Genomic DNA, 19,838 nt, shown 5'->3' on the forward strand with positions numbered 1-19,838 from the left:
TTATCCGAGTTCGAGTTAACGAAGTTCCACTGTATATATATATGATGACCAGTAGTTATATAGGATATTGTCGATAGCAGAACGTACGTAGTTTCAGGGCATTTATATCAAAGTGGCCTATGACGGCATATGTGCATGGAATGTTCCGAAACTGCACGACATCCATTCCGAGTGTCGGAACGACTATGCCATTGAAAGGACCTAAAGGAGTGTTGACTACCGGTGGAGACTGACAGCTGGTCACAGCCAGGACTGCAGCCAGCAATACCGCTTGGTACACTGTCATGATTTACATCCACTCGGATCTAGAACGAGGATTGAAATAAAATACGAATTTTTATAATAGACATTATATATTAATGAATAACAACATCTGTTGTAGTAATTATAGGTTACATATTTTGCCCCTGTTACCTGTTCAATTAGGGTAAAGATAAAAAAAACTTACTGATTCGTCGTTCATCTTAGTATCCCTGTTGTTGAACACTATAGCTCTAGGTCGTCTCTATGTGGAAATCATTTAAGGCGACTTTATTTTAGGTTCGAATCAGTTCTACAAACTTTCCTGTGTTTTTATAACCGGTTTCAAAGTGTAAACTTGTACTGGGTATTCTATTTGTTACTGGTAAAATAAAATTGGATTGTTAAACCATCATATAGTTTGGTTTGAATGGTTTCGTTTCAAGAACATGATGACGAAAGTTACACAATACAGCATTTCTCTACCGAAGTACTACAGCATGTTTTTATCAATTTATGTCTTCGTGTGCTTTGATGGCATGTTATCTATACAGTAGACTGATAGATAATATAAAAAGCACTACATCATGTTGTTGTTGTTTTGTTTGTTTTTAGTTTAGTTGTTTCCTTCTTTGCTCTAATGTTATGATTATCAGACCAGCAAATGTATGCGTATTCAACTTATCCACCTAAATCGTTTCTTAAAATCGCCACATCTATAAACTGGAAAATGGGATCTATGTATATTGTAATTCTGAATATAGGGGTATATCCTATGCATAGAGGAATCAATTGTTTAAATCGTTTTTCTTTGAAGAATGCCATTTTTAAGAACATATTTTTTCATTTATTTTTCTTGAGGAAACAATTCAAACCAGTTTGAAAGCTAATCTGAAGCTGTAAAAGAATATCTAAACCAGTTTCTTTCGAAAAAAATCGCCTTAACAAAGAAATGACATAGAGCGCGGTGTCAGTTGCAACCCTTACATTTCAAGCAGTCATGCTTGACGGTATTACATAACTGAGCTCAATTACACACAATGACACTACATACCTGTACATGTGTGTCTGTAAAGTTGTTTACATATCCAATGGAATAAGAGAACAAGTATATAAAATGTGAGGAATGCATTTACAAACAAATATATTCAGGGTTAAAAAGATGATTTTACATATGATTCACATTATACATTATAGACAGTAATAAAGTATTAACGCAATAGGAAAGATTCCAATTTATAACATACATGTATATATTCAACTATTTATGTAGTCTGCGATCAGATATCTACAAGATAGTGTTTTATGATAACATGTATCATGCACCATCTGTTCTACTATGCTTGCTGTGCAAATTCGCTAAAAGCGTGAACACAAATCTCTTCAAATAGTTGACCTTGAATAGCTCCTCCCTTATTTGTCGATGAAATCTATCGCACTGTTCAGGCCCGGCTTTGTGTATTGGGTACCGCAGAGGAGTTTTTCTGTTCGGAGTGCTGCGTCATATTGCGTGACTTCGTTTTATCAGTGTTCGAGTCGAATGAGACAATCCTGCCTGCTGGCCGAGGATTGTTTCCCCTTTGTCTTCTGTTAACTAGGTTATTGGAGTGCCGCAGGATAAGACCCGCTATATCCTACTGCATGTTGATAATCGCAGTGGGCAAAGAATCGAATAATTTCTTTCTTATATTCTATCTAAGTGACAGTGATCTTGTTTAGTTCTATTGTTCTATGGTTCTTAAATCTATCTGTTTCGTTAATGTATTATCTAATTATGATTTTGCCTATCGTACATAAGCATCATGATCTTTTTGGACGATATCAATTTTCGTTGTACAAAATATGAAAACAACGGAGAATACCGACATAACAATCGTAAGATAATTCTAAATATAAATAAACACATAGATGAACATGCAGACCCCTGACACAGTAAAAGGAGAATAAGACCAGGTGTTTCAGTAGTGTAAGCGCTATCTACTTCATTGATAACAACCGCAATACAAATCTAGGTCGAATGCGGGTAAAGTCACGAAAATTCTTATAAAATAAGAACTAACGTTACATTGTTGGGTGTGGACAACGGAACCACTTGAAATATCAACAAAAACTGAACATGTCTGACAAAGTGCACAAGGAATAAGAATATTTCAAACGAGATCATGATCTCGACCATAAGAGCATATTCGGGGACCCATTGATATTTCCGGAGTTTCTTATTTTCCGGATATGGATTGGCTAGATTTTTGTATTGTGGTTGCCGTTGATTAAGTAGAAGACGGTAACCTTACCGAATACCTGGTCCTTTATCTAATACTTTTTATCTATATGTTGCCGTCCTTTTTCTTGTTTTTTTTTCTGCACCGAGTTGATACTAATATTGCGTTTACATTCCAGTGTTCTCTGTTTGTATAAGTCATATTTCGAAGAATATCATGATATTGACAAGAATTTCAACAAGGTGCAGGCTTCATCTTATCTTACAAGACAAACAAAACAAAAAAAGTCAGTATACTGAGACGTCATTCAATGGTCCCCAACGACGTGGCGACACTTATTGATTCAATGTATATGTGCATCGTGCACCACTGCATATTTCTTGATCGTGAATGATGCCATTGTTACAGAGAATGGAGCCGAGACGAGGAAGTCCTCACCTGTCTCCACATGGACATTTCTTATTTATTGGAGCGCGAAGATCTTTCCCTGTGCATATCATACGGCGAGCCTTTTAAGAAAAAACAAAATTCACCGGACTGCCCTGCAACAAACATGAGATTTTTATTTCATTTTTGATTGAATGGCATATTTCATTTCTATTTGAAATTGTTAACATGCATAACATTCTAGACCACGTGAAGGTGATCTAGATTGAACTTTTGTTTTACAATATTTGCAAATGCTGACGTCTATCCTTTTCATTTGTATGATGATGTAAGAAGACGTTGAAATCCATCTTTTGCATTTCTCTGTTGATGTATTGTTTTCATTTGACCCTGTTTTCTCACCTCTAATAGACTATACTTGGTTTCTTTCGTTGTTAATAGAAGGTTAAGAATATGATTTTAATATTCCAAGTGAAACATTCTTCATTGCGCTAATTTGTAATAAGAGAGAGAGAGAGAGAGAGAGAGAGAGAGAGAGAGAGAGAGAGTAAATAAGACGGAGGTGTTGAACAGCATATCAATATTCTTCATCTGGTAAAACCACAATCCATAATAAATTCATAGTCCATGATAAGATTACTGGAATATTCATAGTCCATATATGTGTGTTCGTCATTCATGCTAAGTATTTATAGTCCATAATAAGCTTATATGTCCCTTTCACTGGTAAAGTCATGGCCCGTGATAAGCATGCATGACATTCTTATGTAAAGTCATAGTCATAATAAGCATGCTTGGCATTTTACTAGTAAAGTCATAATCCAGAATAAGCATGCTTGGCATTCTACTGGTAAAGTCATAGTCCATAATTGGCATGCTTGACATTCTAATGGTTAAGGCATAGTCCATAATAAGCATGCTTGGCATTCTACTGGTAAAGTCATAGTTCATAATAATCATGCTTGGTATTCTACTGGTAAAGTAATAGTTCATAATAAGAATGCTTGGCATTCTACTGGTAAAGTCATAGTCGATAATAAGCATGCTTGGTATTCTACTGGTAAAGTCATAGTCCATAATAAGAATGCTTGGCATTCTAATGGCAAAGGCATATTCCAAAATAAGCATGCTTGGCATTCTACTAGTAAAGTCATAGTCCATAATTGGCATGCTTGGCATTCTACTGGTAAAGTCATAGTTCATAATAAGCATGCTTGGCATTCTTCTGGTAAAGTCATAGTCAATAATAAGAATGCTAGGCATTCTATTGGCAAAGGCAAAGTCCATAATAAGCATGCTTGGCATTCTACTGGTAAAGTCATTGTCCATAATTAGCATGCTTGGCATTCTACTGGTAAAGGCATAGTCCATAATAAGCATGCTTGGCATTCTACTGGTAAAGTCATAGTTCATAATAAGCATGCTTGGTATTCTACTGGTAAAGTCATAGTCCATAATTAGCATGATTGGCATTCTACTGCTAAAGTAATAGTCTATTATAAGCATGCTTGGCATTCTACTGGTAAAGGCATAGTCCATAATTGGCATGCTTGGTATTCTACTGGTAAAGTCATAGTCAATAATAAGAACGCTTGGCATTCTAATGGTAAAGGCATAGTCCATAATAAGCATGCTTGGCATTCTACTGGTAAAGTCATAGTCCATAATAAGCATGCTTGGCATTCTACTGGTAAAGTCATAGTCCATAATAAGCATGCATGGCATTCTACTGGTAAAGTCATAGTCCATTATAAGCATGCTTGGCATTCTTACTGGTACATTCATAGTCCATAAATAGCTAGTTTGCCATTCTAACTGATGAATATATAGCCCGTTCTAAGCTCATTTGTCACACTTACTGGTAATGCTATTCTATAAAAATAATCTCCTTAAAAAAACACAAATAACAGAGTAAGAAACAACAATTGGAATTTATAACATTTAAATATGGTGAAAAAAGGGAGATAACATACTAAATAATAAAACCGCAATTCTAACTCAAAAGCGATACAATGATTAAAATGAAAGCACCGAAAAAATACGAGAAATGGGCAAGGAGTTCCAGAGGGTAAGCGTCCTCCGCCTCGACACCCGCCATGATTGATATCAATATGATATGAAATAAAGTGATTTAGATGTCCACATCGTGAAGTGAGCTATCTGTGAATATCAATAGCTCATTTACCTTGATAAACACAAACTAATCACTCTTTTCACTCTACAGACATATTGCTCCAATTTTCTCGAAATTTCATACCGTTTCGTTGTATTAGAACAATTCAGTTTTAATGCTTTTACATTTTCTCATATATATTAAAAAACCAAATATATATTTTATGCTGTAGGCGATATTGTTTCCATTTTAGAATATAAGCATAGAAAACTATTTCCATTCTGCAAGAAGACAAGAATTTATGTAATAGTAGTCGTATTAAATACATTCTAATTTCCTTCACATGTGAGTAAGATTTAAGTATCATTATTTATTGATAGAATATGTTACCGAGGTATGATTTAGACAGGCATGTCTCAATTCAAAGGTAAAGTTCAGGCCGAAGACTTGATAATATTATCACGATAATTCAGATATCTCTCTCCACGCCGAACGGATTGATATTAAAATACATGTAAAGTGAATCGAAGTCATCGAACCATTATCAATTCGCGACAAAGGTGATGGCATTATCCAATTCTGATATGATTATACTTAGTAAATTTATAAAGTGATTGCGTCATCATGAAGTGAGTCGTGACGTTATCAGAATAAGAATCCGTATGAATTAGGTGTCCCCTAGGTAAAATGTATGGAAAACTCAAACGATTATATACATGTGAAATGTTGAAGAAGGTATTAGACACATTCCTTTCCACGATGCATCCTCGATGATACAGTCTTTCATATGACGCACTAACAATTGCTTCAGAATTTGCACTGCATTATCTGACACCGAAGTCATGACCTACAGTTCCGTTTTAACATTTTTCTTGAGTTTATTTGGAATATCCTCAAGAAGCAACTTCATACGCTTTGGGAAAAGATCCTGATCCAAAAATGGTTCCATATTTAAATTCATGAAGTGGCGTCCATCAGGACCAAAGTTCTTCCATTCAACAAGGTTATCGCCATTGGGATTTCTGAAAATGATGAAAATATTCAGTAAAACATCATTTGAAATATGAATTGATTATGGTCGTGTGCTTCTATAATACAACAACAACAACAACAACAACATAAACAGCAACAAACCACACATAAAAGCACTACAAAACCAAAACCAAAACAAAACAAACCAGGCACGTGAGTCATCAAGAAAAATGAAGAAATGAAGGAAAAAATTACATACCCTGTTTTAGCAAAGTTGGTCCAGTAATTCACAAGAATTTCAGTCATCTTTCGTCCTTCTGGACTGGATAATGATTCGTCGAGTTCATTTAAGGATCTTGGACCGCACATGTATAACAATTCCACTCCATGTCCGGCACCTCTAGACCAAGGGAAACTAGGAACTAGAAAGTGAAACGAAATTGCCTGTGTAAAAAGGTACTGGTATGTGTTCGAATTGGCCCTTCCTCGAGAATGGAAATCGAGTAGCTGCACGGTTGGGGCAACAAAAGCGATATCCCCCCACAAATTAGCCGCGCTTCTTGATTGTTCATCGAGGTTCTCCTCAGTATATGCTTTACAAAGTAATTCCGACGCGAAAATGTCACCCTTAAATGCTTCTTGGGCGATGGCAGGCGCTATGTCATCACATAATACAGAAGTTGGTATACCATCAGAAAAATTAAAGTTCCTTGACTCTTGTAATTTCATAATAATGAATGGAAAAAGTGATGCTTCGTTGTCTGTTGTTCCTGCCATTACATCAAGTGACCGAAAGAAAATAGATTCTTTAGACGTCAAATCCTGTAAGCTATCGGAAGGACGCTTGACGAACAATTCTCCGTCCACATTTGGCCATAACACTGGTGATATTGGTATTTCACCTAAGTCTGCGGTAGCAGGATCGTTCTGGGCTTTGAATAAATCGTCAGCAGGTTTTTCCTTCAGACAAACTATAAGAGCGCTCTTGTCAACTGTCGAGTCGTTCTCAGTGATGCAGCCAATATGTGTACCAATTCTCTTAGTAAATTGCAATGCGTTCCTTACATCCCAAAATTCGCCCATTCCAGATCCGCTCTGGGGGATAATTCGCCGAAATAAACCCTCATTACTTGGAATAACTGATAAATACGATACCGCAAAACCTCCTGCCGATTGTCCGAAAATGGTTACCGATTCAGGATCTCCTCCAAATGATGCAATGTTTTTATTGACCCACTTCAATGCTTCGATCATGTCCCATATTCCATAGTTACCTGGTAAGGTTACATCCCCTGTGCTTAAGAACCCGAATACCCCTAGTCGATAATTAATAGTTACCACAATTACATCTTTGAGTACCAGGAATGATGGATCAAGTGACCAACCGTTTCCTATCTGAAAACCTCCACCATGAATCCAGAACATGACGGGCTTTTTTGACGTTGTCGATACAGCTCCAGGTACATAAACGTTAAGTTGCAGACAATCTTCTGAAGTAATGTTGTTGTCTGCCTTTTCCCAAAGCTCCGGAAAAAAGTTGATGTCTTGAAGGCATGATGGTCCGAAAGCTGTTCCGTCTAAAGTTTCAGTCCACGGTTCAATAGGAACCGTCTTCTCAAATCGGAGTTTACCGATGGGAGGTTTAGCGTATGGAATGTTCCGGAACTGCACGACATCCTTTGCGAGTGCCGGAACGACTATGCCCTTGATAGGACCCTGAAGGAGTGTTGACTACCGGTGGAGACTGACAGCTGGTCACAGCCAGGACTGCAGCAAGCAATACCGCTTGGTACACTGTCATGATTATCATCTACTCCAATCTGCAACGAAGCAATGTTTTAGCTAATGCTAATTCATAAAAATACCAATGACCATATTTAATGTATTACAATTGATCCACGAAATCTCTTCAAAGTAGGTAAAAGTCGTTTGATCATAACCAATATGTCATTGATGTAGATATAAAAAATAACAAAGAGAACAAATTAAAAAAAAAAAAAACATAAAAAAACACACACAATTTAGCCCTTTATCTTCTCCCAGAACAGTTGTGACATAATCTTATCTATGTATAACTTATTGTAGTGTTATTTCTATGTAGTCTACGTAATTCCTTATTTTTTCACAATTTAGACATTTTCAAGGTTGTTGATATCACATGAAATGTATTATGAACTTTGAACATGTTTACTTGTTCACGTACTGCTTTTACTGGAGTTACAAATACATATGATCAAAAACTGGACTTTACTGCAGCTTGGCCAATAAAAAATATCCCCACCCTACACAACCCCATATGACAACCTCTATATCAAAGCACCTCTCTACTAAAACACTTTTAGCTTGGCGGGTCCCATGGAGTGTCTCATTAGATAGGTTTCACAGTACATTATCATAAATACACTAGCTACAAAGGTATCTTATCGAATAACCCTGTAATAACATGAAGTCCGAGTTACCGGTGAATGTTGACCGTCATCAGATGAGCGTGCATTTCAAATGTACAGTCTTTTTTCATCAAATTATATCATGATTTTAGCGTGAAAATATTCCATTTATAGATACTGTAAGCTTGTGGGTTAAGCAAATTAATAACGAAATATTTTACCTTCAATATAGGAGTTGCTCCTTCTTCAGTTATCGGTGAAATGGGTCACAGTGTTCAAACTGAGCCTTATACTATTTGCATATCAGACAAGCTCATACACGCTGTAACAGCTATCTTATGTGAGGATTATTTCGTAGAGACTCAGTCTCATGAGTGTATTGATCAAATGACTCAGTCTCTACCCTAAAAAAATATTTCATTTTTCAAAACCTGTGACCGGATTTATACCGAATTCTGACAAACAACAAATCCTAACATATCTTTTAGCTGATTCTTTCGTCAATTTTGATTCCTTAGGAAGTAGGCTTGCTCATTTTAAAAAAAAAGAACCATTTCATCAGTCTGAATAATTACTCCCCCCCCCCCCCCCCACCACCACTTCCTTATCATTTCTTTTCATTTGATTATTTCTCCATCATGGGTCTCATTTTGAGAATGTAGATTTGACCTAGATACTAGTATGTATGGTGGATGTCGTAGACGAAACAGAAGACGTTTACCATTCCCAACCACCTGGTCTTTGTCTCCTAGTACTTTTTCAAGGGTCTCCATGCAAATCTATATATATCTTGTTCGTATTGTCTTTTTTGTTTACGTCTATTATTATTATGACGAATTTTACTTTTAAAGAAGTTTTCGGATCCTTAGATCAAGCATATGTGCCAAATCGGTCGTTACCCGACCTGTAAATAATTATTTCTCAAACACATATACTGACTAAAATTAGTAAAATTTAAATCCCATCTCACACACAAACAACCATGCTAAGCTTCTGTGTTACATAACTGCGGTTTTACAACATGTGTTATCTTTCCTGTAATTGGACTCATATCCGTCCGGACCGGCATGGCAGCGTGTTCTCGCGAGATTCTCGTTCATCATATCCGTTTATTTACACAATCGTGATCTCCTGTGTTGTGGATTGTTACCCAACAACGCCATAACCAGTAAAATCTGAATTTTGACAAAATAATATCCGACAGTATGCAACCCATCTCAGTACCAATTAGGCTCACGCACTTCTCTTATGAAGCAAATGATATCTTACATGTACAAATGTATTTAAATTACCTCCGTGATGTTGATTACTTATTCCTTATTCCTTATTCCATTACTTATTCGATTTCTCTTTACTAATCAACACTTAAGATGGCTCAAAACTAATTAATAGGCATTCCCAATACACATTCCACCATTACATTCCTAATCCATACATTATTACTTGTTCAATTCCCCCATTACTTATTCGATTCTATCTCATTACTTATTCGATTTTCTCATTACTTATTCGATTTCTCTTTACTAATTAACACTTAAGATGGTTCAAAACTAATTAATAGGCATTCCCAATACACATTCCACCATTCCATTCCTAATCCATACATTATTACTTGTTCAATTCCCCATTACTTATTCGATTCTATCTCATTACTTATTCGATTTTCTCATTACTTATTCGATTTCTCTTTACTAATTAACACTTAAGATGGTTCAAAACTAATTAATAGGCATTCCCAATACATGCTTGGCATTCTATTGGTAAAGTCATAGTCCATAATAAGCATGCTTGGCATTCTACTGGTAAAGTCATAGTCCATAATAATCATGCTTGGTATTCTACTGGTAAAGTCTTTGTTCATAATTAGCATGCTTGACATTCTACTGGTAAAGTCATAGTCATAAAAAGCATGCTTGGTATTCTATTGGTAAAGTCATAGTCCATAATAAGCATGCTTGGCATTCTACTGGTAAAGTCATAGTCCAAAACTAGCATGCTTGGCATTCTACTGGTAAAGTCATAGTCCAAAATTAGCATGCTTGGCATTCTACCGGTAAAGTCATAGTCCATAATTAGCATGCTTGGTATTGTACTGGTAAAGTCATAGTCAATAATAAGCATGCTTGGCATTCTACTGGTAAATTCATAGTCCATAATTAGCATACTTATTATTCTACTGGTGAAGTCATAGTCCATAATTGGCATGCTTGGCATTCTACTGGTAAAGTCATAGTCCATAATAAGCATGCTTGGTATTCTAATGGTAAAGTCATAGTCCATTATAAGCATGCTTGGTATTCTACTGGTAAAGTCTTTGTTCATAATAAGCATGCTTGGCATTCTACTGGTAAAGTCATAGTCCATAATAAGCATGCTTGGCATTCTACTGGTAAAGTCATAGTCCATAATAAGCATGCTTGGTATTCTACTGGTAAAGTCATTAGTCATAATAAGCATGCTTGGCATTCTACTGGTAAAGTCATAGTCCATAATAAGCATGCTTGGCATTCTACTGGTAAAGTCATAGTCCATAATAAGCATGCTTGGCATTCTACTGGTAAAGTCATAGTCCATAATAAGCATGCTTGGCATTCTACTGGTAAAGTCATAGTCCATAATAAGCATGCTTGGCATTCTACTGGTAAAGTCATAGTCCATAATAAGCATGCTTGGCATTCAATTGGTAAAGTCATAGTTCATAATAAGCATGCTTGGCATTCAATTGGTAAAGTCATAGTCCATAATAAGCATGCTTGGCATTCTACTGGTAAAGTCATAGTCATAATAAGCATGCTTGGCATTCTACTGGTAAAGTCATAGTCCATAATTAGCATGCTTGGCATTCTACTGGTAAAGTCATAGTCCATAATAAACATGCTTGGCATTCTAATGGTAAAGTCATAGTCCATAATTAGCATGCTTGGCATTCTACTGGTAAAGTCATAGTCCATTAATAAGCATGCTTGACATTCTACTGGTGAAGTCATAGTCCATTATAAGCATGCTTGACATTCTACTGGTGAAGTCATAGTCAATAATAAAAATGCTTGGCATTCTACTGGTAAAGTCATAGTCCATAATAAGCATGCTTGGCATTCTATTGGTAAAGTCATAGTCCATAATTAGCATGCTTGGCATTCTACTGGTAAAGTCATAGTCCATAATAAGCATGCTTGGCATTCTACTGGTAAAGTCATAGTCCATAATAATCATGCTTGGCATTTTACTGGTAAAGTCATATTCCATAATAAGCATGCTTGGCATTCCACTGGTAAAGTCATAGTCCATAATTAGCATGCTTGGCATTCTACTGGTAAAGTCATAGTCATAATAATCATGCTTGGCATTCTACTGATAAAGTCATAGTCCATAATAATCATGCTTGGCATTCTACTGGTAAAGTCATAGTCCAAAATAATCATGCTTGGCATTCTAATGGTAAAGTCATAGTCCATATTAGCATGCTTGGCATTCTACTGGTAAAGTCATTGTCCATTATAAGCCTGCTTGACATTCTACTGGTGAAGTCATTGTCCATTATAAGCATGCTTGACATTCTACTGGTAAAGTCATAGTCAATAATAAAAATGCTTGGCATTCTACTGGTAAAGTCATAGTCCATAATAAGCATGCTTGGCATTCTACTTGTAAAGTCATTGTCCATTATAAGCCTGCTTGACATTCTACTGGTGAAGTCATAGTCAATAATAAAAATGCTTGGTATTCTACTGGTAAAGGCATAGTCCATAATTAGCATGCTTGGCATTCTACTGGTAAAGGCATAATCCATAATTAGCATGCTTGGCATTCTACCGGTAAAGTCATAGTCCATAATAAACATGCTTGGCATTCTATTGGTAAAGTCATATTCCATAATAAGCATGCTTGGTATTCTACTGGTAAAATCATAGTTCATATTAAGCATGCTTGGTATTCTACTGGTAAAGTCATTGTTCATAATTAGCATGCTTGGCATTCTACTGGTAAAGCCATAGTCCATTATAAGCATGCTTGGCATTCTTACTGGTACATGCATAGTCCATAATTAGCTAGTTTTCCATTCTTACTGATAAATACATAGCCCGTGCTAAGCTAATTTGTCACACTTACTGGTAATGCTATTCTATAAAAAATAATCTCCTTAAAAAACCACAAATAACAGAGTAAGAAACAACGATTGGAATTGATAACATTTAAATATGGTGAAAAAAGGGAGATAACATACTAAATAATAAAACCGCAACTCTAACTCAAAAGCGATACAATGATAAAATGAAAGCACCGAAAAAAATACGAGAAATGGGCAAGGAGTTCCAGAGGGTAAGCGTCTTCCGCCTCGACACCCGCCATGATTGATATCAATATGATATGAAATAAAGTGATTTAGATGTACACATCGTGAAGTGAGCTATCTGTGAATATCAATAGCTCATTTGCCCTGATAAACAAAAACTAATCACTCTTTTCACTCTACAGACATATTGCTCCAATTTTCCCGAAATTTCATACCGTTTCGTTGTATTAGAACAATTCAGTTTTAATGCTTTTACATTTTCTCATATATATTAAAAACCCAAATATATATCTTATGCTGTAGGCGATATTGTTTCCATTTTAGAAAACTATTTGCATTCTGCAAGAAGACAAGAATTTATGTAATAGTAGTCGTATTAAAAAATTCTAATTACCTTCACATGTGAGTAAGATTTAAGTATAATTATATATTGATAGAATATGTTACCGAGGTGTTTTAGACAGGCATGTCTCAATTCAAAGGTAAAGTTCAGGCCGAAGACTTGATAATATTATCACGATAATTCAGATATCTCTCTCCACGCCGAACGGAGTGATTGCTTTCACCACAAGTTCGATTGATATTATAATAAAGTGAATCGAAGTCATCGAACCATTATCAATCCGCGACAAAGGTGATGGCATTATCCAATTCTGATATGATTATACTTAGTAAATTTATAAAGTGATTGCGTCATCATGAAGTGAGTCGTGACGTTATCAGAATAAGAATCCGTATGAATTAGGTGTCCCCTAGGTAAAATGTATGGAAAACTCAAACGGTTATATACATGTAAAATGATGAAGAAGGTATTAAATAAATTCCTTTCCACGATGCATCCTTGATGATACAGTCTTTCATATGACGCACTAACAATTGCTTCAGAATTTGCACTGCATTATCTGACACCGAAGTCATGACCTACAGTTCCGTTTTAACATTTTTCTTGAGTTTATTTGGAATATCCTCAAGAAGCAACTTCATACGCTTTGGGAAAAGATCCTGATCCAAAAATGGTTCCATATTTAAATTCATGAAGTGGCGTCCATCAGGACCAAACTTCTTCCATTCAACGAGGTTATCGCCATTGGGATTTCTGAAAATGATGAAAACATCATTTGAAATATGAATTGATTATGGTCGTGTGCTTCTATAGTACCATATATTGCATTGTGTTCTGATTTTCAACTCGCTTTGCATCAGAACCATACAAACGACGACGACGACGACGACGACGACGACGACGACAACAACATAAACAACAACAACAACAAACCACACACAAAAGCCCTACAAAACCCAAACCAAACAAAACCACGCGACACGCGAGTCATCAAGAAAAATGATAAGAAAAAAATTACATACCCTGTTTTAGCAAAGTTGGTCCAGTAATTCACAAGAATTTCAGTCATCTTTCGTCCTTCTGGACTGGATAATGATTCGTCGAGTTCGTTTAAGGATCTTGGACCGCACATGTATAACAATTCCACTCCATGTCCGGCACCTCTAGACCAAGGGAAACTAGGAACTAGAAAGTAAAATGAAATTGCCTGTGTAAAGAGGTACTGGTATGTGTTCGAATTGGCCCTTCCTCGAGAATGGAAATCGAGTAGCTGCACGGTTGGGGCAACAAAAGCGATATCCCCCCACAAATTAGCCGCGCTTCTTGATTGTTCATCGGGGGTTCTCCTCAGTATATGCTTTACAAAGTAATTTCCGACGCGAAAATGTCCCCCTTAAATGCTGCTTGAGCGATGGCAGGCGCTATATCATCACATAATACAGAAGTTGGTATACCATCAGAGAAATTAAAGTTCCTTGACTCTTGTAATTTCATAATAATGAATGGAAAAAGTGATGCTTCGTTGTCTGTTGTTCCTGCCATTACATCAAGTGACCGAAAGAAAATAGATTCTTTAGACGTCAAATCCTGTAAGCTATCGGAAGGACGCTTAACGAACAATTCTCCGTCCACATTTGGCCATAACACTGGTGATATTGGTATTTCACCTAAGTCTGCGGTAGCAGGATCGTTCTGGGCTTTGAATAAATCGTCAGCAGGTTTTTCCTTCAGACAAACTATAAGAGCGCTCTTGTCAACTGTCGAGTCGTTCTCAGTGATGCAGCCAATATGTGTACCAATTCTCTTAGTAAACTTGCAAGTGCGTTCGTTACATCCCAAAATTCGCCCATTCCAGATCCGCTCTGGGGAATAATTCGCCGAAATAAACCCTCGTTACTTGGAATAACTGATAAATACGATACCGCGAAGCCTCCTGCCGATTCTCCGAAAATGGTCACCGATTCAGGATCTCCTCCAAATGATGCAATGTTTTTATTGACCCACTTTAATGCTTCGATCATGTCCCATATTCCATAGTTACCTGGTAAGGTTACATCCCCTGTGCTTAAGAACCCGAATACCCCTAGTCGATAATTAATAGTTACCACAATTACATCTTTGAGTACCAGGAATGATGGATCAAGTGACCAACCGTTTCCTACCTGAAAACCTCCACCATGAATCCAGAACATGACGGGCTTTTTTGACGTTGTCGATACAGCTCCAGGTACATAAACGTTAAGTTGCAGACAATCTTCTGAAGTAATGTTGTTGTCTGCATTTTCCCAAAGCTCCGGTAAAACGTTGATGTCTTGAAGGCATGATGGTCCGAAAGCTGTTCCGTCTAAAGTTTCAGTCCACGGTTCAATAGGAACCGTCTTCTCAAATCGGAGGTTACCAATGGGAGGTTTAGCGTATGGAATGTTCCGGAACTGCAGGACATCTTTTTCGAGTGCCGGAACAACTATGCCCTTGATAGGACCTGAAGGAGTGTTGACTACCGGTGGAGACTGACAGCTGGTCACAGCCAGGACTGCAGCAAGCAATACCGCTTGGTACACTGTCATGATTATCATCTACTCAAATCTGCAACGAAGCAATGTTTTAGCTAATGCTAATTCATAAAAATACCAATGACCATATTTAATGTATTACAATTGATCCACGAAATCTCTTCAAAGTAGGTAAAAGTCGTTTGATCATAACCAATATGTCATTGATGTAGGTATAAAAAATAATAAAGAAAACAAATTAAAAAAAACAAACAAAAAATTTTTCCCAGAACAGTTGTGACATAAACTTATCTATGTACAACTTAATGTAGTGTTTCTTCTATGTAGGTTACGCAATTCCTTATTTTTTTTACAATTTAGATATTTTCAAGGTTGTTGTTATCACATGAAATGTATTATGAACTTTGAACATGTTTACTTGTTCACGTACTGCTTTTAATGGAGTTACAAATACATATGATCAAAAACTGGACTGCAGCTTGGCCAATAAAAAATATCCCCACCCTACACAACCCCATATGGCAACCTCTATATCAAAACACCTCTCTACTAAGACACTTTTAACTTGGCGGGTCCCATGGAGTGTCTCATTAGATAGGTTTCATTGTACATTATCATAAATACACTAGCTACAAAGGTATCTTATCGAATAACCCTGTAATAACATAAAGTCAGAGTTACCGGTGAATGTTGACCGCCATCAGATGAACGTGCATTTCAAATGTACAGTCTTTTTTCATCAAATTATATCATGATTTTAGCGTGAAAATATTCCATTTATAGATACTGTAAGCTTGTGGGTTAAGCAAATTAATAATGAAATATTTTACCTTCAATATAGGAGTTGCTCCTTCTTCACTTATCGGTGAAATGTGTCAGTGTTCAAACCGAGCCTTATACTGTTTATCATTATTTGCATATCAGACAAGCTCATACACGCTGTAAGAGCTATCTTACGTGAGGATTATTTCGTAGAGACTCAGTCTCATGAGTGTTTTGATCAAATGACTCGGTCTCTACCCTAAGAAATATTTCATTTTTCAAACCTGTGACCGGATTTATACCGAATTCAGACAAACAACAAATCCTAACATATCTTTTAGCTGATTCTTTTGTCAATTTTGATTCCTTAAGAAGAAGGCTTGCTCATTTAAAAAAAAAAAACATTTCATCAGTCTGAATAATTAACCCCCCTCCCCACCACCACTTCCTTATCATTTCTTTTCATTTGATTATTTCTCCATCATGGCTCTCATTTTGAGAATGCAGATTTGACCTAGATACTAGTATGTATGGTGGATGTTGTAGATGAAACAGAAGACGCTTACCATTCCCAACCACCTGGTCTTTTTCTCCTAGTACTTTTTCAAGGGTCTCCATGCAAATCTATATATATATCTTGTTCGTATTGTCTTTTTTGTTTAGGTCTATTATTATTATGACGAATTTTACTTTTAAAGAAGTTTTTGGATCCTTAGATCGAGGATATGTGCCAAATCGGTCGTAACCCGACCTGTAAATAATTATTTCTCAAACACATATACTGACCAAAATTAGTAAAATTTAAATCCCATCTCACACACAAACAACCATGCTAAGCTTCTGTGTTACGTAACTGCGGTTTTACAACATGTGTTATCTTTCCTGTAACCGGAATCAAATCCGTAAGGACCGACATGACAGCGTGTTCTCGCGAGATTCTCGTTCATCATATCCGCTCATTTACACAATCGTGATCTCCTGTGTTGTGGATTGTTACCCAACAACGCCATAACTAGTAAAATCTGAATTTTGACAAAAGAATATCCGACAGTATGCAACCCATCTCAGTACCAATTAGGCTCACGCACTTCTCTTATGAAGTAAATGATATCTTACATGTATATAAATTGTACAGTAAAATATAAGTAATACCGAGTCACTCATTAATACTATACACAAAAAGGTAATACCATACACCACACGTAATACCATACATCAAACGTTATTACCATACACTACAAGTTAAACCTATACACCATACGTAATACCATACATCAAAAGTTATTACCATACACTACAAGTTAATAATATACATCACACGTAATACCATACATCAAAACTTATCACCATACACTACAGGTTAATAATATACGTCAAACGTTAATACCATACATCAAAAGTTATTACCATACACTACAAGTTAATACTATACACCACACGTAATACCATACACTAAAAGTTAATATCCATACACCACACGTAATACCATACTTCAAAAGTTATTACCATACATCAAAAGTTATTACCATACACTACAATTTAATACTATACGCCACGTGTTAATACCATACATTACACGTTAATATCATACACCACACATTATAAACCAAATATCCCGTACAAGCTTTCAAAATACGTAGACTCCAGGTGTTTATGAGCAAATGAGCTTTTGATAAGGTATAATATTATGTGTAGAAGTTGCACAACGAGTGGTCGTTGTATACGGTATTTCTTTCATTTTTTTTTTGTAATTTTGGGAAAAATAGCTCACGGGAGCGAAAAAAATACCATATAAAACCACGAGTTTGTGTGACCTGTGACCACAATAGAAAAGTTTTTCTGAGGATGAATTGACCTGTTCTGTGTTAACATGTGTTCAATACCAGGTGGGTATAAGGATATATGACTAATTGAAATGCAAAACTGACACGTTCAGAAAATATTACAATTTAATGTTAATAATAATAAATGATTAATAAGTGTTTCATTGTTCAAAGCAATGATTTGGTAGAAATTTATATAAACTAAAAAATTACAAAAACGGTTAAGAACTACTTTTTGCGTATCATCATTTCCGCTACTCAGAGAAACGACCATTAAGTTTTAGCCAATCAAAACCCATTGAACCACGTGATTAAAACAAAGATCCGGTCAAAGGTCGCCGTGTCAACAAATCAAAACGCGTTTAGAGTTTATTCCATGTGTGGTATGAACTATTTGTTATTCAACGGTTTTAATGCTTATTTCATTACCTGGGATTTGAATAGCACCCACCCATTATGGTAGAAAAACATATTCACCATAGTATTATTTCACTCATGTAACGGTGATTCATGCAGGGTCAGAGACCTGCTGTCAGGGCAACACAAAAAAACAAGGTCATGCGGCCTGGTAACAAGGAGATACTAACAACCAGGGTCATGAGGACTGGCGTCAAGGAGATACAAATAACCAGGGTCATGAGGCCTGGTCACAAGGAGAAACCAACAACCAGGGTCATGAGGACTGGCGTCAAGGAGACACAACTAACCAGGGTCATGGGGCCTGGTGTCAAGGAGATACTAAAACCAAGGTCATGCAGACTGGTGTCAAGGAGATACCAACAACCAGGGTCATGCAGTCTGTTGTCAAGGAGACACAACTAACCAGGGTCATGAGTCCTGGTAACAAGGAGACACAACCAACTCGGATCATTAGGCCTGGTAACAAGGAGATACCAACAACCAGGGTCATACAGCTCTTGTTTTATATGAGATACCAACAACCAGGGTCGTGAGGTACAAGGGCTGATTGATATGTTGTGAGCCTCATATTGACTGACATATTGTATTATTTTGAACATAATCCCCTTCAGTATCTAAACTTTTGCCAGTGGTGTTGAAGGGCCTCAATGCCACTTTTACTCTTTTATTCTTGGCTGTTCAGAAAGTCATCAACTGCATGTATGACTGAAATTGGGTGCCTGAAATAAATTAATGTTTTCAGTTACGGAAATAGATGAAAGCCTGATGGAGCGAGATCAGGTGAAAAAGGCGGATGCTCAATCAATTTAAAGCCAAAAGCGTGAATGGCAGTCATGGCAATGACAGCTTGTGAACAGGGCATTGTGCTGATGGAATAGCACACCTTTAGTGAGCTTTCCGTGGCGCTTAAGTTTGATATTTCCCCGTAACTGCCTCAGAAGTGAAGCATAGTATGATTGATTGTTTGTCCCTTTTGGAGATAGCCTATCAATAGAATACCATCTGCATCCAAGAAAACCAAGGCCATAACCTTCCCAGCTGATGGAACAGTCTTGGCCTTCTTTGGGGAGGGAGAGTCAGGTTGCTTCCATTGTTTCGATTGTTTGTTGGCCTCTAAGGTAAAACGATGGACCCGTGTTTCATCCACAATGACAAGTCTCTGAAGAAAGTTGGCAGGATCTTCCTCAAAAAAGGTTTAAGATTAGCACGCGATAATGTGCGTCTGGTGTGTTTCTGATCAACTGTCAGAAATCTTGGTACCCATCGGGCCAAAAGCGTTCATTGCAAGATCCACCGTCAGAGTGGAATGTACTCTTTCCTGTGAAATGCCAACTCTACTGGCTATATATCTTTGTGTGACTCGTC

The 19,838-nt window shown here is 36.7% G+C and overlaps 1 protein-coding gene across 1 annotated transcript; it reads right to left on the reverse strand.

The window, feature by feature from the left end:
* Positions 1–5,460: 5,460 nt before the first annotated feature.
* LOC117317095 (carboxylesterase 1C-like) lies at positions 5,461–15,665 on the reverse strand. Its single transcript, XM_033871919.1, has 5 exons — positions 14,693–15,665; positions 13,978–14,133; positions 13,552–13,708; positions 6,191–7,647; positions 5,461–5,981 (listed from the first exon to the last, which is right to left on the reverse strand). The coding sequence occupies exons 1-5, from the start codon at positions 15,529–15,531 to the stop codon at positions 5,807–5,809; spliced, it is 2,784 nt and encodes a 927-aa protein (XP_033727810.1). The 5' UTR covers positions 15,532–15,665; the 3' UTR covers positions 5,461–5,806.
* Between the last annotated feature and the right edge of the window lie 4,173 nt (positions 15,666–19,838).

The sequence above is a fragment of the Pecten maximus genome, chromosome 1 (genome assembly GCF_902652985.1).
Source record: "Pecten maximus chromosome 1, xPecMax1.1, whole genome shotgun sequence".
Lineage (NCBI taxonomy): Eukaryota > Metazoa > Mollusca > Bivalvia > Pectinida > Pectinidae > Pecten > Pecten maximus.

What these genes read in the sequence shown, in the direction of transcription:
- LOC117317095 (XM_033871919.1), bottom strand. Translation starts at nt 15,531, where the DNA reads ATGATAATCATGACAGTGTACCAAGCGGTATTGCTTGCTGCAGTCCTG. An exon ending in TTGACAAGAGCGCTCTTATA is followed by an intron (nt 14,134 to 14,692) that starts GTTTGTCTGAAG and finishes TCTAGTTCCTAG; the next exon opens with TTTCCCTTGGTCTAGAGGTG. An exon ending in ACCAACTTTGCTAAAACAGG is followed by an intron (nt 13,709 to 13,977) that starts GTATGTAATTTT and finishes CATCATTTTCAG; the next exon opens with AAATCCCAATGGCGATAACC.